Below are 23,858 nucleotides of genomic sequence, written 5' to 3'. Positions count from 1 at the left end.
ACGCCACCATCACTAAGGTGCATTCATTCCTTGTTCTTAAATTCTCTGTTTTTCGTTTTCTTTATGTTAAGTGCTTATCCATGTTTGTGTCTTATTACATGATCATTAGTGTTTAGTAACTTTGTCTTAAAGTTATGAATGTCCTATGAATCCATCACTTCTCTTAAATGAAAAATGTTTTAATTCAAAAGAACAAGAAGTACATAAGTTTCGAATTTATCCTTGAACTTAGTTTAATTATTTTGATGTGGTGACAATGCTTCTTGTTTTCTGAATGAATGCTTGAACAGTGCATATGTCTTTTGAAGTTGTTGTTTAAGAATGTTAAATATGTTGGCTCTTGAAAGAATGATGACAAGGAGACATGTTATTTGATAATCTGAAAAATCATAAAAATGATTCTTGAAGCAAGAGAAAGCAGTGAATACAAAGCTTGCAGAAAAAAAAAAGAAGAAAAATGGCGAAAAAAAATAGAAAGAAAAAGAGAAAAAGTAAGCAGAAAAAGCCAAAAGCTCTTAAAACCAAAAGGCAAGAGAAAAAAGCCAATAACCCTTAAAACCAAAAGGCAAGGGTAAATAAAAAGGATCCCAAGGCTTTGAGCATCAGTGGATAGGAGGGCCTAAAGGAATAAAATCCTGGCCTAAGTGGCTAAACCAAGCTGTCCCTAACCATGTGCTTGTGGCGTGAAGGTGTCAAGTGAAAACTTGAGACTGAGCGGTTAAAGTCAAGGTCCAAAGCAAAAGAAGAGTGTGCTTAAGAACTCTGGACACCTCTAATTGGGGACTTTAGCAAAGCTGAGTCACAATCTGAAAAGGTTCACCCAGTTATGTGTCTGTGGCATTTATGTATTCGGTGGTAATACTGGAAAATAAAGTGCTTAGGGCCACGGCCAAGACTCATAAAGTAGCTGTATTCAAGAATCAACATACTGAACTAGGAGAATCAATAACACTATCTAAACTCTGAGTTCCTATAGATGCCAATCATTCTGAACCTCAATGGATAAAGTGAGATGCCAAAACTATTCAAGAGGCAAAAAGCTACAAGTCCCGCTCATCTGATTGGAGCTATGTTTCATTGATAGTTTGGAATTTATAGTATATTCTCTTCTTTTTATCCTATTTGATTTTCAGTTGCTTGGGGACAAGCAACAATTTAAGTTTGGTGTTGTGATGAGCGGATAATTTATACGCTTTTTGGCATTGTTTTTAGTATGTTTTTAGTATGATCTAGTTACTTTTAGAGATGTTTTCATTAGTTTTTATGTTAAATTCACATTTCTGGACTTTACTATGAGTTTATGTGTTTTTCTGTGATTTCAGGTATTTTCTGGCTGAAATTGAGGGACTTGAGCAAAAATCAGATTCAGAGGTTGAAGAAGGACTGCTGATGCTGTTGGATTCTGACCTCCCTGCACTCAAAGTGGATTTTCTGGAGCTACAGAACTCAAAATGGCGCGCTTTTAATTGCGTTGGAAAGTAGACATCCAGGGCTTTCCAGCAATATATAATAGTCCATACTTTGGCCGAGTTTAGATGACAAAAAAGGGCGTTGAACGCCAGTTCTACGCTGCAGTCTGGAGTTAAACGCCAGAAACACGTCACGAACCAGAGTTGAACGCCAGAAACATGTTACAACCTAGCGTTCAACTCCAGAAAGAGCCTCTGCACGTGTAACATTAAAGCTCAGCCCAAGCACACACCAAGTGGGCCCCGGAAGTGGATTTATGCATCAATTACTTACTTCTGTAAACCCTAGTAACTAGTTTAGTATAAATAGGACTTTTTACTATTGTATTAGGCATCTTTGATCAGTTTTATGCTATCTTAGACTTTCATGGGGGCTGGCCATTCGGCCATGCCTGAACCTTCATCACTTATGTATTTTCAACGGTAGAGTTTCTGCACTCCATAGATTAAGGTGTGGAGCTCTGCTGTTCCTCATGATTTAATGCAAAGTACTACTGTTTCTCTATTCAATTCAACTTATTCCGCTTCTAAGATATCCATTCGCACCCAAGAACATGATGAATGTGATGATTATGTGACGCTCATCATCATTCTCACTTATGAACGCGTGCCTGACAAACACTTCCGTTCTACATGCAAACAAGCTAGAATGAATATCTCTTGGATATCTGATACAGGGGACCGAGTCCGAGTTATTAGTGTCTTCGTGGTATAAGTTAGAACCCGTGGGATGGCCATTCCTAAGATCCAGAAAGTCTAAACCTTGTCTGTGGTATTCCGAGTAGGATCTGGGAAGGGATGGCTGTGACGAACTTCAAACTCGCGAGTGCTGGGCGTAGTGACAGACGCAAAAGGATAGTAAATCCTATTCCAGTATGATCGAGAACCTCCAGATGATTAGCCATGCCGTGACAGAGCATTTGGACCATTTTCACAAAGAGGATGGGATGTAGCCATTGACAACGGTGATGCCTTTACAGAAAGCTTGCCATGGAAAGGAGTAAGACTGATTGGATGAAGACAGCGGGAAAGCAGAGATTCAAAGGAACGAAAGCATCTCTATACGCTTATCTGAAATTCTCACCAATGATTTACATAAGTATTTTTATCTTTATTTTCTGTTTATTTATTATTATTATTCAAAAACTCCATAACCATTTGATATCCGCCTGACTGAGATTTACAAGATGACCATAGCTTGCTTCATACCAACAATCTCCGTGGGATCGACCCTTACTCACGTAAGGTTTTATTACTTGGACGACCCAGTGCACTTGCTGGTTAGTTGTGCGAAGTTGTGAAGTTATGCTTGGACCATGGTACTGTGCATACGTTTTTGGAGCCATTACCAGGGAGAGAACGAACAATAAATTTTACAACCTGAGTAACAATTTCGCATGCACCATACAGACACCCAGAGTATGCCCAGAAGCATAGTCAGTCCGTCCCTCAGGCCTTACAAGAATGAACTACTCTAATACCATAATGTAACACCATACCACACAAAGCTTTAAGCCTAGGACGTAAATCAGAGATGGTGAGGTATTACGACCTCTAAAAAAAATACATAAATATAATATAGGTGAAAATTGGTTTTATCTAAGAGCCTTTTGAAGAAAAGATAAACAAAAGCGTTAAACAGAAATGCGCATCACTCGCGTAAGTGATAAACGTAAACCAGATGAGATAAGAGCAAGGTGCCATGTACATATATACATAGAAAAGAATTCTAAAGATACAGATAACAAAGCTTTTGACCTGGCTTGCGAAGTTAAAACCGGCCAGAGCATACATACATCTATATATATATATATATATACATATATACATGAGAATCCCAAAATGACCCAAAATACAGTTTATAGAACCTGTTTCTCCAAATCAACCTCTAAGAGGGATAAACTTAACATACATATACAGTGGAGATATAAGAGTATCTATATATACATCATAAACTAAAATAGAGGCCTAAAACATAAAATTCCTTCGCTTTTAGAAGCTCCCAGTATGCCTTAGCGAGGTGTCTAACGTCCTACATCTGAAAATCACAAAATATGTATGGGGTGAGAACCTAAGGTTCTCAACATTTTTAAAGTGCCCACATAACTAACATATAAGGTATGGGGAAAGCCGAAGGCAATCCTAGAACTCCGACTCTCAGATTTAAACCTTAAAGCTATACTTTTCAACCATAAATAAGGTAGGTCAGCTAAGGGTCTTAAAATTCTAACTTGATTTAACTTGATTCTTTTAGCTTCTCACCTTCCTTCGTCCCTCCAAAACTCCAGAGCACAGGCAAGCAATGCAGACAAAGCAAACACAAGTAGAATATAGTTACAGCATATAGCAAATTTAGCAAGTGAGCATAATAATCACAAAGGCAAGCCCAATTAATGCACAGTCAAACAAAGCACACATATGCATATGATGTATGTTTATGCTACTGGCCGTGAGCTCACGTGTCGGTTATATCGTCGAAACCCGACACATCCGGCAGCTAACCCGGATATCGTCTCTCTGGCATACCTTTACACTCTTAGAATATAGTGTCCGCCACACTCTCGGGATATAGTGCCCGCCACACTCATGGGAAATAGTGCCCGTCGTATTTCCTGGGATAAAGTGTACCCACACTCTTGGGTGAAAGGTTTATCTCTCTGTCTCTCTTGTATCCATTGATTTTCACAAACTGAAAATTTAGGTTTTGTGTTTACAGACCAATATACCTTGTGAATCGATAACAAAAATGCTAACATACCTTAGACGACATGAGGCAAGGCATCAACAGCCCAATAGCGCGAGGCAGGGTAGCGACAGCGCGATGGCACGAAAGACGGCGGCGAAGGCGGGACAAGGCAGGGCACGGGCGATAACAGGACGGCGAGAAGCAGGAGAGCATGCAGCGGAGACAAGTTGGGGAAGCAACCAGCGAGAAAGGAGAGGGAGAAAATGACTGAGAGAATTGATTTTTTTAGGTAGGATAGAGTAAAGAACAAGAACAGTGAGTTAGGGTAAAAAACAAGAACAAACACAAATAACATATTTTTTTTAAAATTAGAATTATTTTTAAAGTTAATTGTTTTTTTTTTTTTTTGAAATGATTTGATGATTTGAATTTTATTTTAGTTGTTATTGAAAACAGAAAATTTCTGTGATAGAAATAAAAAAATATTTAGTTATTTAACAAAATAATTGAAAAGATATATTTTGTCTTTTTATAATTATTAATCAGAGTATTTTTGTATATATAATAATATAATAATTTTTAAAATATAAATAAAAAAATGTTGATGTAGATAAATATAGCTCATGTGATAAATTTTTATTTATTCATCTTTTATTTCGTATGAGTATGTATAAATTAGTAATTGTATGGAAGCAATCACCTTTTTAAAAATAAAGTACTAAAAAAAAAAAACCCTTACAAAGTAACGCAAATTGCAAGTATTTATATCATGAACAGCAATCACCTCTTTAAAAATAAAGTACTAAAAAAAACCCCTTACAAAGTAACGCAAATTGCAAGTATTTATATCATGAACTCCAAACAGGTACTTTCTATCTTCAACAGAAGCTATCTTTTATTTTATTTTTTTTTATATTTTTCTCTCGAGACATGTGTGAAAGAGAAATGGTATATACAATATAATATACAATTGTTACATTTTTTACTTTTAATATTAATATTAGAAGTGATTAATAGAAATTAGAAGGAAATAAAAAGTTACAATGCAAACTTCGTCTTTTTTCTATATGACAAACTTTTAAAAAAAACTAATTTAAGACGAATTAGTGTTTGGCTTGCGGATTGAAAAATACATTTGCCACCAAGAATATTAAACTAGTCATTTCTAAGGCTCAAGTTTACGTAGCATGTGCCGCCATGTCATTATTGTCATTCAAGTTCACTTCTTCAAACTGATGAATTTCATCATGTGAAGCATCAGGATTCTCTTGCAAGTTGAGAGCAAATTCAAGGTTCCACAACAAGTCATTCATGGAGGGACGATCGAGTCCACAATCGGACAAACACTTCTCGGCAGTATCGGCGAACTTGTTCAAGCTCTCCGGGTTGATCTTCCCTTTCAGACAAGGATCAATGATGTTCTCCAATGTTCCTTTTCTCTTGCACTGAAGAGCCCAATCCGAAAGGCTAACTTGATCTTTTGGAAGGTTTGGATTCAATGCGGGCCGAGCACACAACACCTCGAACAGAACCACCCCGAACGAGTACACGTCAGACTTTTCAGTCAACTGTTGCCTCCTAAAGTATTCTGGATCCAAATATCCAAAACTACCCTTCACCACGGTGGTAACATGGCCTTGATTCATGTTTGGACCGGTTTTTGACAAACCGAAATCCGAGACCTTGGCAACCCAATTCTCATCAAGAAGGATGTTAGTTGTTTTTACATCTCTATGGATGATTGTGTATTTGGCCCCAGTGTGAAGGTAATGAAGCCCTCTTGCGGCTCCAATGCATATTTCCAACCTTTGCTTCCATGTTAGAGTCTCCAATGGTTTGTTTCCCTTGTAAAGATGTTCCCTTAAGGTGCCAAGAGCCATGTAGTCATAAACAAGGCACATCTCATCACCTTCTTCACAGAATCCGATCAACGAAACCAAATGCTTGTGCCTTAACTTGGAAAGCATTTCTATCTCTGTTTGAAATTCATTCACTCCTTGTTCTGATTGCGGGTTTGATCTCTTGATTGCTACTTTGAAGCCATTGTCGATGACGCCCTTGTAAACTTTGCCAAACCCTCCAACGCCAATAACATTCGACTCGTCGAAATTTTTCGTTGCCTGCTTCATCTCTTGTAACGAGAAGTACCGGCAGAGTCCCTGAGTCATGGCTGACAAGTGGTTGCTACCACCGCCGTTACTCTTCCCTGACACCGTGGATTTGGTCCCATTGGTGTGCGTGTTCGCATAAACGGGCAACCAACTTGAAGTGTTGGAGTAAGAAGCTGGAGCCTTCTTTTTGTTCCTATGAGCAACTATAAGAATTGCAGCGACCACGGCGAAACCAGCACCCCCTGCAGCTCCACCTATGACGATGTGCTTTTTAATGGCAGCGGAAATGCCGTCGTCGTCTTCTGCAAAGCTCCTTTCCTTTTCCTCGTGCTCTTCCAGCATTGCGGAAGGCAGAGGATTAGGACCGGACAAGTCTGTGTCATTGACCTTGAAAATCTCAACCCCGTTAAGCAATGCATCGTAATACGAAGGTTTTTGCTCAACCGAAGGGTGAAGTGCAAGCCAAAGGTTATTGCTAAAGCCTTCATTTCCTTGGGTATACACCACGAAGTCTTTATACGTTGGAACCCCTTTTCCACCTGACACCGCAATCACATCAAATACATTTGTAACCGTTTGGTTGTTGAGAAAGATCTGGAAGACGAGCTCATTCACTTTGGAATAGTAGTAATCACAAAAATGCAACCTAATAAGGTACATGGAATTAGGATCCACGCTAAAAACCCATGTGAGATTGTAGTGAAGGTTGACATCCTTATCCTCCCCCATGGATCTTGACGTAGAGTAAACACTAGGAGGAGCTACGTATTGCGGCATGGATTGGTAATTGATCATGACATCTTTGGCAGCTTGGGTCGTGACGCCGGTTGCCGCTCCGAAGAGATATGGTGTGTCGTCGTACCACATCCGGCTTAGACCGGAATCTTGCGTTGCCGATATGAATTGCCCGCCGACGTTTAATCTAAACATGGTCTGAGAATGCATAGCTTTTAAATCGACTGATTGTTCAGCAAAGCCTACCATTGCAGCTGTATCAAACAAGTCGGGCATCTGGATTAGTTGAATGCCGTTGACGAAGGCGAAAGCGCCGTTGTGATTCTCCGATGGCTTGAAGGTGAGAGTGAGGGAGTCGGAATTGAGAGGTGCCAATGAATACTCTCTGTCAATGTAGGCCTGACTGAGAGCCTGACACGTGATTGATGCACTGAAATTTGTTAAAAGAACAACGCCGTTGGCGGTTACGGAGAAATATGAATTGGAAGGGTCGAAATTAGAGTAAAGAGCGGGGTAGAAATGGAGCCTGAGCCAGTAACGCTTGTCCGGTTGAACGGAGAATTTGTAGGTGGCTTCTGATGGGAAGATTCTTGCTGTCATGTAAGGAACCACGGAGAGAAGCGAAGGGTCTTGGAAGGAAGCTTTTGAAATGACCGATTTGTCCCCTGATACGTACTTGTTGTCTGGTTCCCATTGTCTTCCGTCTGCATCTTTGCCACCGCCTTCTTCCAAGCCGCATCCCAAGATCAGTGACTCTGCCTTGTTTGGTTTTGATGAACCACGAATTGCATTCAACAATACCGTTATACAAACAAGGCACAAGAATGGGAATAGCTTATTGGTTCTGGGGATATTATTCATGATCGAAGAGAGAGATATGATCGAAGAGAGAGAGAGAGAGAGAGAGGCGTACAGGAATTGTGGAAAACTAACGTGGCATGACGGTATTTGGGTTATTTTTTTTTTTGTCCTGTACGCCAAGGAAAAAAATGAAGTGGGAGTAGTTTAAGTGTTTATCAAGGTGCTACCTAATTAAGTCACTCATACATAGAGGCTTAGAAAACTATAGATCTAGCTACCTGGGTTGGAGAGGCCAAACCAGGCAAGAGGACAATGGTGGATAGTGTGTTTTTCTTTTGGGGGTTTTCTTCTTTTGTGTTTCAATGTTTGCTTGTTCTGTATGTTCTTTCAATTCCAACTCTGTGTGTGTGTATCTGTGTTTTTATTGCTTTGATTTTGTTAGTGTTATTGTTTTGCTGTTGTTTTTTGTTTTTGTTTTGTCACCTTTTTTCCCCCTCTTGTTTCATGGCGTTATTGTTTCATGGCTGAGAAAATTGGAGACGGTTGGGAATCGATGATGGAGAGTAAGAGTCGTAATTGAAGGAGTTGCAAATAATGCTTTGAATTTGGAACGGCTTGGCATCAGCTAAATTTAACATTGCATCAAATACTATAATTAGTTTTAAAGAAGATTTAATTACGTTATAACAAAATTTTAGGCATATACGTTTAATTGCTTAAAAAACTACTAACATCTAAAACTAAGCAGCATATAGTTCCACCCACTTTTGCCATACCATGAGCAACGATTTTCCCTCTATCCATATCCATACTAGTCGAAGGCCCATGCATCATGTATTATTTACTTATTTTCAACAGATAATCTGAAAAAAATTTTTAATGTTTACATCCAATAATGTTAAATTCAAATGCACGTTTATACAGAGAAATTATATGTGTAATGTTGATATTTTTTCTTTACACGATATCAATCGATAATTATATGAACAATACAATTAATCCAAATAATAATTAAAAGAAAGCAAAAAAAAAAAAAAAAAAAAAAACCAAACAAACATAAACTTGCTTGTTTAAGATAATTCTATTTTTTATTTTCACTACATAATTATTACAATATCATAAATATATAGACATTGTAGAAATTTTATTTTTGTTAGACTTGTGAAAGTAGAATAATCATATACAAAATTTCGATTAAATTAGTTGTTAATCAACTCAAACCTAATGACGATAATCGAAATCTTAATAATACAAATAGTAAAAGGGAACAATTTTCACAATACTAATAGGAACATCCTAAATTTTAATAAATATAAATATTATTTGAAATAATAAAGATAATCACTGAGACTATTTTAATCTTGTCCAAACATAATACTTTTAAGTTTTGTTCATACCCTAACCCAACGTTAAGACCCAAGTCCAAACGAAAGGCCTAATCCAAAGGATTGAGCCTCACCCTACGTTGACCTTTGTCCTGCGAAGTCGGTTCTTGCGACGACTTGCTCTAAAGAAGTCGGGAACGAAGGTTAGCTGGCAGATAAGCGCTCACTCAAATGAGTAACTGCCCCTAAAATCTCTCCACCCACTTCCAGGAGCCATATCCCAACTTCCCTAAGATAAAGGGACGGTTATTTCCCCTTAAAAGGTGGAACTACTCCAACGGTGGTTATGGGTTCACCACTATAAATACACTGACACTCCTCAGGTATCACTAAGCCCAATACTCTCTAGACTTGCTTCGTTCCCTTGCTGACTTAGGCATCGGAGTGTTCTTGCAGGTACCACCCCCATTCTCTCACACACAAGTCAGACGGAGGCCCTGGGTCACAAACCTGCTCAAAGGCTTCCTTCTTCAGACGATTGGGCCAACCCAACTGATGAGCGGATAATTTATACGCTTTTTGGCATTGTTTTTAGTATGTTTTTAGTAGGATCTAGTTACTTTTAGGGATGTTTTCATTAGTTTTTATGTTAAATTCACATTTCTGTACTTTACTATGAGTTTGTGTGTTTTTCTGTGATTTCAGGTATTTTCTGGCTGAAATTGAGGGACTTGAGCAAAAATCAGATTCAGAGGTTGAAGAAGGACTGCTGATGCTGTTGGATTCTGACCTCCCTGCACTCAAAGTGGATTTTCTGGAGCTACAAGACTCAAAATGGCGCGCTTCGAATTGCGTTGGAACGTAGACATCCAGGGCTTTCCAGAAATATATAATAGTTCATACTTTGGCCGAGTTTAGACGATGTAAAAGGGTGTTGAACGCCAGTTCTACGCTGCTGTCTGGAGTTAAACGCCAGAAACACGTCACAAACCAGAGTTGAACGCCAGAAACACGTTACAACCTGGTGTTCAACTCCAGAAAGAGCCTCTGCACGTGTAACATTCAAGCTCAGCCCAAGCACACACCAAGTGGGCCCCGAAAGTGAATTTATGCATTAATTACTTACTTCTGTAAACCCTAGTAGCTAGTTTATTATAAATAGAACTTTTTACTATTGTATTAGATCATCCTGGATTGTATTTTTGATCCTGTGATCACGTTTTGGGGGCTGGCCATTCGGCCATGCCTGGACCTTTCACTTATGTATATTCAACGGTAGAGTTTCTACACTCCATAGATTAAGGTGTGGAGCTCTGCTGTTCCTCATGAATTAATGTAAAGTACTACTGTTTTCTATTCAATTCAACTTATTCCGCTTCTAAGATATTCATTCGCACTTCAATATGAATATGATGAACGTGACAATCATCATCATTCCCCTACGAACGCGTTCCTGATAATCACTTCCGTTCTACCTTAGATTGAATGAGTATCTCTTGGATCTCTTAATCAGAATCTTCGTGGTATAAGCTAGATTGATGGCGGCATTCATGAGAATCTGGAAAGTCTAAACCTTGTCTGTGGTATTTCGAGTAGGATTCAGGGATTGAATGACTGTGACAAACTTCAAACTCGCGAGTGCTGGGCGTAGTGACAGACGCAAAAGGAGGGTGAATCCTATTCCAGTATGATCGAGAACCTCAGATGATTAGCCGTGCTGTGACAGAGCATTTGGACCATTTTCACAAGAGGATAGGGTGCAGCCATTGACCACGGTGATGCCTCCAGATGATTAGCCATGCAGTGACAGCGCATCGGACCATTTTCACAGAGAGGATGAAAAGTAGCCATTGACAATGGTGATGTCCTTACATACAGCCAGCCATGGAAAGGAGTAAGACTGATTAGATGAAGATAGCAGGAAAGCAGAGGTTCAGAGGAATGAAAGCATCTCTATACACTTATCTGAAATTCTCACCAATGAATTACATAAGTATTTCTATCTTTACTTTCTGGTTATTTATTATCATTATTCGAAAACTCCATAACCTTTTGATATCCGCCTGACTGAGATCTACAAGATGACCATAGCTTGCTTCATACCAACAATCTCCGTGGGATCGACCCTTACTCACGTAAGGTTTATTACTTGGACGACCCAGTGCACTTGCTGGTTAGTTGTATCGAAGTTGTGAATGAAAAACGATTTATTAAGACGTGCGTACAGAGTTTTTGGCGCCGTTGCCTGAGATCACAATTTTGTGCACTAAGTTTTTGGCACCGTTGCCGGGGATTGTTCGAGTTTGGACAACTGACGGTTCATCATGTTGCTCAGATTGGGTAATTTTCTTCTTTTATTTTCGAAAAAGTTTTCAAAATTTTTTTTTTTAAAAAAAAAAATCTTTCAAAAATTTCTCATATGTTTTTGAAAATTATTCTAAAATATTTTAAGAATGAATTCTAGTATTTCATGAAGCATGTTGAAGTCTGGCTAGCTCTAGAGCCATGTCTAAATTCTTTTGGACTGAGGCCTCCACATGTTAGAGAATTGCTTGTACTGCTGAAGCTTGACTGGCTATTAAGCCATGTCTAACCCTTGGATTGGAGCTTTAGGCTAATATTGAAAGATTCCTAGAATTCTTCTTAAAGATTTTGGATTTCTTATTTTCTTTTTCCATATGTTTTTCGAAAAAAAAATTTTAAAGAAAATACAAAAAAATCATAAAATCATAAAAAAAAAACCAAAAATATTTTGTGTTTCTTATTTGAGTCTTGAGTCAAATTTTAAGTTTGGTGTCTTGCATGTTTTCTTTTCTTGAAAATTTTTCAAAAATGTGTTCTTGATGTTCATCATGATCTTCAAAGTGTTCTTGGTGTTCATCTTGACATTCATTGCATTCTTGCATGCATTCATTGTTTTGATCCAAAATTTTCATGCATTGCATCATTTTCATGTTTTTCTCTTTCATCATTAAAAATTCAAAAATAAAAAAAATATCTTTCCCTTTTTCACTCATAAATTTCAAAAATTTGAGTTGACTTTTTCAAAACTTTTTAAAACTTAGTTGTTTCTTATGAGTCAAATCAAATTTTCAATTTAAAAATCTTATCTTTTTCAAAATCTTTTTCAAAAATCACATCTTTTTCACTTTTCTTATTTATTTTCGAAAATTTTTAAAATATTTTTCAAAAATATTTTTCTTCATTCTATCTCATAATTTTCGAAAATATCATCAACAATTAATGTTTTGATTCAAAAATTTCAAGTTTGTTACTTACTTGTTAAGAAAGATTCAAACTTTAAGTTCTAGAATCATATCTTGTGATTTCTTGTGAATCAAGTCATTAATTGTGATTTTAAAAATCAAATCTTTTTCAAAACTAATTTCAATCATATCTTTTCAAAAATATCTTTTTATCTTATATTTTTCAAAATCATATCTTTTTCAAAAATTTGATTTTAAAATATCTTTTCTAACTTCTTATCTTCTTATCTTTTCAAAATTGATTTTCAAATTTGTTTCAACTAACTAACTAACTTTTTGTTTGTTTCTTGTCTTTTTCAAAACTACCTAACTAACACTCTCTCTCTAATTTTCAAAAATATCTCCCTCTTTTTTTAAAAAAAATTCTTTTTAATTAACTAATTGTTTCAAATTTTAATTTTAATTTATTTCTTCTCCTAATTTTCGAAAATCACTAACCTCTTTTCAAAAATAATTTTCAAAAATCCTTCTCTCTCATCTCCTTCTATTTATTTATTCATCTACTAACACTTCTCTTCACCTCACATCTCTGCTCTCGTCACCCTTGTGTTTCTTTCCTTACATTACATTCTTTTCTTCTTCTTTTCTTCTACTCACATAGGGACCTCTATACTGTGGTAAAAAGGATCCCTATTATTATTTTTCTGTTCCCTCCTTTTTCATATGAGCAGGAGCAAGGACAAGAACATTCTTGTTGAAGCAGATCTAGAACCTGAAAGGACTCTAAAGAGGAAACTAAGAGAAGCTAAATTACAACAATCCAGCAAGCACCTTTCAGAAATTTTCGAACAGGAAGAGGAGATGGCAGCCGAAAATAATAATAATGCAAGGAGGATGCTTGGTGACTTTACTGCACCTAATTCCAATTTACATGGAAGAAGCATCTCCATCCCTACCAATGGAGCAAACAACTTTGAGCTGAAACCTCAATTAGTTTCTCTGATGCAGCAGAACTGCAAGTTTCATGGACTTCCATTTGAAGATCCTTTTCAGTTCTTAACTGAATTTTTGCAGATCTGTGATACTATTAAGACTAATGGAGTAGACCCTGAAGTCTACAGGCTCATGCTTTTCCCATTTGCTGTAAGAGACAAAGCTAGAGTGTGGTTGGACTCTCAGCCCAAAGATAGCCTGAACTCTTGGGATAAGCTGGTCACGGCTTTCTTAGCCAAGTTCTTTCCTCCTCAAAAGCTTAGTAAGCTTAGAGTGGATATTCAAACCTTCAGACAGAAAGAAGGTGAATCCCTCTATGAAGCTTGGGAGAGATACAAGCAGCTGACTAAAAAGTGTCCTTCTGACATGCTTTCAGAATGGACCATCCTGGATATATTCTATGATGGTCTGTCTGAATTAGCTAAGATGTCATTGGATACTTCTGCAGGTGGATCTATTCACCTAAAGAAAATGCCTGCAGAAGCTCAAGAACTCATTGACATGCTTGCTAATAACCAGTTCATGTACACTTCTGAGAGGAATCCTGTGAGTAATGGGATGCCTCAGAAGAAGGGAGTTCTTAAAATTGATACTCTGAATGCCATATTGGCTCAGAATAAAATATTAACTCAGCAAGTCAATATGATTTCTCAGAGTCTGAATGGAATGCAAGCTGCATCCAACAGTACTCAAGAGGCATCTTCTGAAGAAGAAGCTTATGATCCTGAGAACCTTGCAATAGCAGAGGTGAATTACATGGGTGAACCATATGGAAATACCTATAATCCCTCATGGAGAAATCACCCAAATCTCTCATGGAAGGATCAACAAAAGCCTCAACAAGGCTTTAATAATGGTGGAAGAAATAGGTTTAACAATAGTAAACCTTTTCCATCATCCACTCAGCAACAGACAGAGAACTCTGAACAAAATACCTCTAATTTAGCAAATTTAGTCTCTGATCTATCTAAGGCCACTGTAAGTTTCATGAATGAAACAAGGTCCTCCATTAGAAATTTGGAGGCACAAGTGGGCCAGCTGAGTAAAAGAGTCACTGAAATCCCTCCTAGTACTCTCCCAAGTAATACAGAAGAAAATCCAGAAGGAGAGTGCAAGGCCATTGAAATGACCATCATGGCCGAAACCACAAAAGAGGAGGAGGACGTGAATCCCAAGGAGGAAGACCTCCTGGGACGTCCAGTGATCAATAAGGAGTTTCCCTTTGAGGAACCAAAGGAATCTGAGGCTCAACTAGAGACCATAGAGATTCCATTAAACCTCCTTATGCCATTCATGAGCTCTGATGAGTATTCCTCTTCTGAAGAGAATGAGGATGTTACTAAGGAGCAAGTTACCAAGTACCTTGGTGCAATCATGAAGCTGAATGCCAAATTATTTGGTATTGAGACTTGGGAAGATGAACCTCCCTTGTTCACCAATGAACTGAGTGATCTGGATCAACTGACATTGCCTCAAAAGAAACAGGATCCTGGAAAGTTCTGAATACCTTGTACCATAGGCACCATGATCTTTGAAAAGGCTCTGTGTGACCTTGGTTCAGGGATAAACTTCATGTCCCTCTCTGTAATAGAGAAACTGGGAATCTTTGGGGTGCAAGCTGCTAAAATCTCATTAGAGATGGCAGACAATTCAAGAAAATAGGCTTATGGACAAGTAGAGGACGTGTTAGTAAAGGTTGAAGGCCTTTACATCCCTACTGATTTCATAGTCCTAGATACTGGGAAGAATGAGGATGAATTCATCATCCTTAGAAGACCCTTCCTAGCCACAGCAAGAGCTGTGATTGATGTTGACAGAGGCGAACTAGTCATTCAATTGAATGAGGACTCCCTTGTGTTTAAAACTCAAGGTCATCCTTCTGTAAACATGGAAAAGAGGCACAGTAAGCCTCTCTCAAAACAGAGTCAACTAGAGCCTCCACAGTCAAACTCTAAGTTTGGTGTTGGGAGGCCACAACCAAACTCTAAGTTTGGTGTTGAACTCCCATATCCAAACTCTAAGTATGGTGTTGGGGAGTCTCAACAATGCTCTGAACATCTGTGAGGTTCCATGAGAGCCCACTGTCAAGCTATTGACATTAAAGAAGCGCTTGTTGGGAGGCAACCAAATTTTATTTATCTAATTTTTATTTTCATTGTTTTTCATGTTTTATTAGGTTCATGATCATGTGGAGTCACAAAATAAATATAAAAATTGAAAACGGAATAAAAAACAACAGAAGAAAAATCACACCCTGGAGGAAGATCTCACTGGCATTTAAACGCCAGTAAGGAGCATCTGTCTGGCGTTCAACGCCAGAACAGAGCATGTTTCTGGCGTTGAACGCCAGAAAGAAGCAGCATCCTGGCGTTCAGACGCCAGAAATGCACAGTGAAGAAGAGCTGGCGCTGAACACCAGAAACAAGCATCTGGCTGGCGTTCAACGCCAGAAATATGCTGCATCTAGGCGTTGAACGCCCAGAACAAGCATCAATTCGGCGTTTATACGCCAGAATCACATGCAAAGGCATTTTACATGCCTAATGGGTGCAGGGATGCAATTTCTTGACACCTCAGGATCTGTGGACCCCACAGGATCAACTCAGCATCTGTGGATCCCACAGGATCCCCACCTACCACCACTCACTCTCTTCCCTCTTCTCAACATCCATCCACTCTTCCCCATAAACCTACCTCATAAACTCCACCTACCTTCAAAATTCAAAATCAATTTCCCACCCAAACACACCCATATGGCCGAACCTTAACCCCCCTCCCTTCCCTATATAAAGCCCTCCATTCTTCTTCATTTTCACACAACACAACCCTCTCTTCCCCTTCTTGGCCGAATACACCTCTCCCTCCTCTCCTCCATATTTTCTTCTTCTTCTTCATCTATTCTTTCTTTTCTTGCTCAAGGGCGAGCAATATTCTAAGTTTGGTGTGGTAAAAGCATAAGCTTTTTGTTTTTCCATTACCATTGATGGCACCCAAGACCGGAGAATCCTCTAGAAAAGGGAAAGGGAAGACAAAAGCTTCCACCTCCGAGTCATGGGAGATGGAAAGATTCATCTCCAAAGCTCATCAAGACCCCTTCTATGATGTTGTGGCCAAGAAAAAGGTGATCCCCGAGGTCTCTTTCAAACTCAAGAGAAATGAGTATCCAGAAATCCGACATGAGATCCATAGAAGAGGTTGGGAAGTTCTAACAAACCCCATCCAACAAGTCGGAATTCTAATGGTTCAAGAGTTCTATGCTAATGCATGGATCACAAGGAACCATGATCAAAGTAAGAACCCGAACCCAAAGAATTATCTCACCATGGTTCGGGGGAATTAATTAGATTTTAGTCCGGAAAATGTAAGGTTGGCGTTCAACTTGCCAATGATGGAAGAGAACGCACGCCCCTACACAAGGAGAGTCAACTTTGATCAAAGGTTGGACCAAGTCCTCATGGACATATGTGTGGAAGGAGCTCAATGGAAGGCTGACTCAAAAGGCAAACCGGTCCAACTGAGAAGACTGGACCTTAAGCCTGTAGCTAGATGATGGTTGGAATTCATTCAATGCTCAATCATTCCTACTAGCAACCGGTCTGAAGTTACTATAGACCGGGCCATCATAATCCATAGCATCATGATTGGAGAAGAGGTGGAGGTTCATGAGATTATACCTCAAGAACTCTACAAGGTGGCTGACAAGTCCTCCACTATGGCAAGGTTAGCTTTTTCTCACCTCATTTGCCATCTATGCAATTCGGCTGGGATTGACATAGAAGGAGACATTCCCATTGAGGAAGAGAAGCCCATCACTAAGAAAAGGATGGAGCAAACAAGAGAGCCCATTCATGGAGCTCAAGAGACGCATGAAGCTCAGCACCATGAGATCCCGGAGATGCCTCAAATGCATTTTCCTCCACAAAACTATTGGGAGCAAATCAACACCTCCCTAGGAGAATTAAGTTCCAACATGGGACAATTAAGGGTGGAACATCAAGAGCACTCCATCATCCTTCATGAAATTAGAGAAGATCAAAAAGCAATGAGGAAGGAGCAACAAAGACAAGGAAGAGACATAGAAGAGCTCAAGGACATCATTGGTTCCTCAAGAAGGAAACGCCACTATCACTAAGGTGGACTCATTCCTTGTTCTTACATTCTCTGTTTTTCGTTTTCTATGTTAAGTGCTTATCTAAGTTTGTGTCTTATTACATGATCATTAGTATTTAGTAACTTTGTCTTAAAGTTATGAATGTCCTATGAATCCATCGCCTCTCTTAAATGAAAATTATTTTAATTCAAAAGAACAAGAAGTACATGAGTTTCAAATTTATCCTTGAACTTAGTTTAATTATATTGATGTGGTGACAATACTTTTTGTTTTCTGAATGAATGCTTGAACAATGCATATGTCTTTTGAAGTTTTTGTTTATGAATGTTAAATATGTTGGCTCTTGAATGAATGATGACAAGGAGACATGTTATTTGATAATCTGAAAAATCATAAAATTGATTCTTGAAGCAAGAAAAAGAAGCACAAAAAAAAAAAAACAAAGCTTGCAGAAAAAAAAATGGCGAAAAAAAAGGAGAGAAAAAGCAAGCAGAAAAAGCCAAAAGCTCTTAAAACCAAGATGCAAGAGCAAAAAGCCAGTAACCCTTAAAACCAAAAGGCAAGGGTAATAAAAAGGATCCCAAGGCTTTGAGCATCAGTGGATAGGAGGGCCTAAAGGAATAAAATCCCGGCCTAAGCAGCTAAACTAAGCTGTCCCTAACCATGTGCTTGTGGCGTGAAGGTGTCAAGTGAAAACTTCAGACTGAGGGGTTAAAGTCAAGGTCCAAAGCAAAAACAGAGTGTGCTTAAGAACCCAGGACACCTCTAATTGGGGACTTTAGCAAAGCTGAGTCACAATCTGAAAAGGTTCACCCAATTATGTGTCTGTGGCATTTATGTATCCGGTGGTAATACTGGAAAACAAAGTGCTTAGGGCCACGGCCAAGACTCATAAAGTAGCTGTGTTCAAGAATCAACATACTGAACTAGGAGAATCAATGACACTATCTGAACTCTAAGTTCCTATAGATGCCAATCATTCTAAACTTCAATGGATAAAGTGAGATGCCAAAACTATTCAAGAGGCAAAAAGCTACAAGTCCCGCTCATCTGATTGGAGCTATGTTTCATTGATAGTTTGGAATTTATAGTATATTCTCTTCTTTTTATCCTATTTGATTTTTAGTTGCTTGGGGACAAGCAACAATTTAAGTTTGGTGTTGTGATGAGCGGATAATTTATACGCTTTTTGGCATTGTTTTTAGTATATTTTTAGTAGGATCTAGTTACTTTTAGGGATGTTTTCATTAGTTTTTATGTTAATCTCACATTTCTGGACTTTACTATGAGTTTGTGTGTTTTTCTGTGATTTCAGGTATTTTCTGGCTGAAATTGAGGGACTTGAGCAAAAATCAGATTCAGAGGTTGAAGAAGGACTGCTGATGCTGTTGGATTCTGACCTCCCTACACTCAAAGTGGATTTTCTGGAGCTACAGAACTCAAAATGGCGCGCTTCCAATTGCGTTGGAACGTAGACATCCAGGGCTTTCCAGAAATATATAATAGTCCATACTTTGGCCGAGTTTAGACGACGTAAAAGGGCGTTGAACGCCAGTTCTACGCTGCTGTCTGGAGTTAAACGCCAGAAACATGTCACAAACCAGAGTTGAACGCCAGAAACACGTTACAACCTGGCGTTCAACTCCAGAAAGAGCCTCTGCACGTGTAACATTCAAGCTCAGCCAAAGCACACACCAAGTGGGCCCCGGAAGTGGATTTATGCATTAATTACTTATTTCTGTAAACCCTAATAGCTAGTTTATTATAAATAGAACTTTTTACTATTGTATTAGATCATCCTGGATTGTATTTTTGATCCTGTGATCACGTTTTGGGGGCTGGGCATTCGGCCATGTCTGGACCTTTCACTTATGTATTTTCAACGGTAGAGTTTCTACACTCCATAGATTAAGGTGTGGAGCTCTGCTGTTCCTCATGAATTAATGTAAAGTACTACTGTTTTCTATTCAATTCAACTTATTCCGCTTCTAAGATATTCATTCGCACTTCAATATGAATGTGATGAACGTGACAATCATCGTCATTCCCCTACGAACGCGTGCCTGATAACCACTTCCGTTCTACCTTAGATTGAATGAGTATCTCTTGGATCTCTTAATCAGAATTTTTGTGGTATAAGCTAGATTGATGGCGGCATTCATGAGAATCCAGAAAGTCTAAACCTTGTCTGTGGTATTCCGAGTAGGATTCAGGGATTGAATGACTGTGACGAACTTCAAACTCGCGAGTGCTGGGCGTAGTGACAGACGCAAAAGGAGGGTGAATCATATTCCAGTATGATCGAGAACCTCAGATGATTAACCATGCTGTGACAGAGCATTTGGACCATTTTCACAAGAGGATAGGGTGCAGCCATTAACCACGGTGATGCCTCCAGATGATTAGCCATGCAGTGACAGCGCATCGGACCATTTTCACAGAGAGGATGAAAAGTAGCCATTGACAATGGTGATGTCCTTACATACAGCCAGCCATGGAAAGGAGTAAGACTGATTGGATGAAGACAGCAGGAAAGCAGAGGTTCAGAGGAATGAAAGCATCTCTATACGCTTATCTGAAATTCTCACCAATGAATTACATAAGTATTTCTATCTTTACTTTCTGGTTATTTATTATCATTATTCGAAAACTCCATAACCTTTTGATATCCGCCTGACTGAGATCTACAAGATGACCATAGCTTGCTTCATACCAACAATCTCCGTGGGATCGACCCTTACTCACGTAAGGTTTATTACTTGGATGACCCAGTGCACTTGCTGGTTAGTTGTATCAAAGTTGTGAATGAAAAATGATTTATTAAGACGTAAGTACAGAGTTTTTGGCGCCATTGCCTGAGATCACAATTTCGTGCACCACCAACCAATCCAACCCAGTAATCTCCGGTTACCCATCGTAACATTGGCGCCGTTGCCGGGGACCCGAGAGATCAGCCAGTAATGGCGTTTATGTCACCTAAAGATGGTCATGTAGCGTCAGATTCCGAACAAGAGAATCTAGATACCGGAAACAATGACGCAGATCTAACCCATCACCAGGGAACCAACGACCAATATAGGGAAGGCACCTCCGGGTTAAAAAATCCAAAGATGAACTCCTTGGAGGGGCGCGAATCGGGAAAGGATGGACCACCCTACGCGACCGAACTAATGGGACTAGTCCATGGCCACCAAGGTCGCTTGGAACAGCTGGAACAGGAGCTGGAAAGACAAAGGGAGGCAGAGAGGAATCTAATGGAGGAGATGGCACGACAAAAAGAGTTAGAGGAAAAACACTTAAAACTAGAATCCTCCCTCAGAGGTCGGAACTCCCGAGGCGATTGAGAAGAGTCGCCCCTAGGAGGGGAGGACCCATTTAGTGGGGACATAATGAGGGCAAAATTTCCAAGAAACTTCAAAAGTCCTGATATGAACCTCTATGATGGAACAACGGATCCGAAGCATCATTTAAGCAATTTCAAAAGTCGGATGTATCTGGCTGATGCTTCTAATGCAACGCGCTGCAAAGCTTTCCTGACCACCCTATCGAAAGCGGCGATGAAGTGGTTCGATAGCCTCCCTCCAAGGTTGGTCACCAGCTTTGAGGACCTCTCGAGAAAGTTTTTGATGAGGTTCTCCATCCAGAAGGATAAAGTAAAGCATGCACCGAGCCTCCTGGGAATAAAGCAGGAGGTCGGAGAACCTCTACAGGACTATATGTAAAGGTTCAACAAAGCATGCTTGGAGATTCAAGACCTGCCCACTGAGGCAGTCATTATGGGGCTAGAAAATGGGCTTAGAGAAGGCCCCTTTTTGCAGTCCATATCAAAAAGGCACCCACCTCCTTAAGCGATGTACAAGAGAGAGTTGAAAAGTACATCAATATGGAAGAGAATGCCAGATTAAGAGAGCCGAGTTGACGACCTGGGCACCCTCCCTCAATAAAAGAGAGGGAGAGGGAGCCCAAGAAAAAAGAGGAGGTCGGTCCCGATAGGCCGAGAAGATATCACTCCTATACTCCTCTAAAAGTTTCCGTAGTGGATGTATACAGAGAAATCTGCAACACTGAAAGACTGCCGCCTCCCAGACCCATCAAAAACAAAAAGGGAGGGAGCCGCGATGACTACTGCGAGTACCACAAGATATATGGCCACTCAACAAACGACTGTTACGACCTAAAAAATGTGATAGAAAAGTTGGCCAGAGAAGGCCGACTTGATAGATATCTCATGGAAAGGTCGAAAAGTCATGGGAAAAGAAAGCGAGATGACTAGGACAGAAGAGACCCACCACTACAAACTCCTGAGAGACATATACATATGATCTTAGGCGGATTCGCGGGAGGGGGACTCACCAAGTCCTCTCGCAAGAGACACCTTAAGTGAGTTTACCAGGTCGGGAGGGAAGCCCCCAATCTCCCGACTATCTCGTTTACAAAGGAGGATGAGCAGGGAGTAATCCCTGGGCATGATGATCCAGTGGTGATCACCATGATCCTGGCGAATGCCCACCTCCACAGAACCCTAGTAGATCAAGGGAGTTCAGCAGACATCCTTTTCAAGCCCGCGTTCGACAAACTTGGGTTGGATAAAAGGGAGTTAAGAGCCTACCCTGATACCTTGTACGGACTAAGCGACACGCCGATAAAACTACTAGGATTTCTACCCCTCCACACTACCTTCGGAAAGGGAGAAAAATCCAAAACTCTGAGCATAGACTTTATAGTCATCGACGTGGGGTCAGCATATAATGCCCTAATCGGCAGAGCTACCCTAAATCGACTCGGAGCGGTGGTGTCTACCCCTCATCTTTGCATGAAATTCCCAACACCTGCGGGGATAGCAACAGTACGGGGAGATTAGAAATTGGCAAGAAAATGTTACAATGAAAGCCTGAACCTGAGGGGAAAAAGCAAAGAATTCCACACCATAGAGCTCGGTGGTGCGAGAGCCAAAGAAGAGCTGCAACCACAGCCAGGAGAAAAAACTGAGGAAATACAGGTCGGCAAAGAGGAAGAGAAAAACACCAACATAGGGGCCAACCTAAAGGAAGTTTTAAAGCAAAGGTTGACCAAGCTCTTAAGAGACAATTCTGACCTCTTTTCCTGGAAAGCTTCCGACATGCCAGGGATAAATCCCGAGCTCATGTCCCACAGGCTCTCAGTATATCCGGGGTCACGACCTGTACAACAGCGAAGGCGTAAGCTCGGCCCAGAACGAGCTCAAGCGGTGGAGGAGCAGGTACAAGCACTCCGGGAAGCTGGCTTCATCAGAGAAGTTGAGTATCCAACATGGCTAGCAAACGTAGTGCTAGTCAAAAAGCAAAACGACAAGTGGAGGATGTGCGTCGACTATACCGACCTGAATAAGGCGTGTCCCAAAGACCCTTATCCACTCCCAAGCATTGATGCTTTAGTGGACTCTAGCTCGGGATATCAATACTTGTCGTTCATGGATGCCTACTCGGAATACAACCAAATCCTGATGTACAAGCCGGATCAAGAGAAAACATCATTCATCACGCCTAGAGCCAACTACTGCTACGTGGTCATGCCTTTTGGATTAAAAAACGCAGGGGCCACGTACCAAAGGCTAATGAACAAGGTGTTCGCTCCCTACCTTGGGAACTTAATGGAAGTCTACATAAACGACATGCTAGAAAAAACCAGGGAAGAAGCCGACCTCTTGACAGACCTCTCGCAAGTCTTCGACACCATAAGGTTACATGGGATGAGGCTAAATCCCGCAAAGTGTGCCTTCGCAGTTGAGGCTGAAAAATTCCTAGGGTTTATGCTGACGCAAAGGGGGATCGAAGCAAATCCCGACAAGTGCAAAGCTATCCTGAAAATGAAAAGGTCGACTTGCTTAAGAGAGGTTCAACAATTGAATGGCCGACTTGCAGCCCTCTCCAGGTTCCTGGCAGGATTAGCACTAAGATCCCTTCCACTATTCTCTCTATTGAGAAAGGGATGTCAGTTTGAATGGACTCCAGAATGCGAAGAAGCATTCCAGGAGTTCAAAAGGTTCTTGAGCCAACCTCCAGTCCTAACCCGACCTCTAGTTGGGGAAGAGCTCGTTCTATACTTGTCTGTAGCAGACAAAGCTGTGGCATCAGCGCTGATACAAGAAGATGAGGTCAGGCAACATCCCGTGTACTTCACCAGTAAGGTTCTACAAGGCCCTGAGCTGAGGTACCACAAACTCGAGAAGTTTGCCTACTCTTTAGTAATAGCCTCTCGAAGGCTGCGACCTTACTTCCAAGCCCATACAATAAGAGTCCGAACGAACCAACCCATGAAGCAAATCCTCCAAAAGACGGATGTTGTAGGGAGAATGGTTCAGTGGGCAATAGAGCTCTCCGAGTTCGACCTGAAGTATGAAACTCGGACAGCAATCAAAGCTCAATGCCTCACCGACTTCATA

General features: G+C 40.1%; 1 protein-coding gene and 1 non-coding gene across 2 annotated transcripts; both read right to left on the bottom strand.

Annotated features, from left to right (window-relative positions):
- Positions 1-5,304: 5,304 nt before the first annotated feature.
- LOC107615584 (receptor-like protein kinase ANXUR2) lies at positions 5,305-7,990 on the bottom strand. The gene has a single exon (XM_016317635.3). The coding sequence runs from the start codon at positions 7,860-7,862 to the stop codon at positions 5,334-5,336; it is 2,529 nt and encodes an 842-aa protein (XP_016173121.1). The 5' UTR covers positions 7,863-7,990; the 3' UTR covers positions 5,305-5,333.
- Positions 7,991-13,590: 5,600 nt separating this feature from the next.
- Positions 13,591-13,698, bottom strand: LOC148545268 (small nucleolar RNA R71). The gene has a single exon (XR_015900308.1). It is a non-coding gene; the product is annotated as a small nucleolar RNA R71 (small nucleolar RNA).
- Between the last annotated feature and the right edge of the window lie 10,160 nt (positions 13,699-23,858).

Source organism: Arachis ipaensis, chromosome B9 (genome assembly GCF_059453495.1).
Source record: "Arachis ipaensis isolate K30076 ecotype BB chromosome B9, ASM5945349v1, whole genome shotgun sequence".
In the NCBI taxonomy this organism is placed as follows: domain Eukaryota; kingdom Viridiplantae; phylum Streptophyta; class Magnoliopsida; order Fabales; family Fabaceae; genus Arachis; species Arachis ipaensis.
Note: the sequence above shows the minus strand (reverse complement) of the source record. Positions and strands in the feature narration are given on the sequence as shown.

What these genes read in the sequence shown, in the direction of transcription:
- LOC107615584 (XM_016317635.3), bottom strand. Translation starts at nt 7,862, where the DNA reads ATGAATAATATCCCCAGAACCAATAAGCTATTCCCATTCTTGTGCCTT.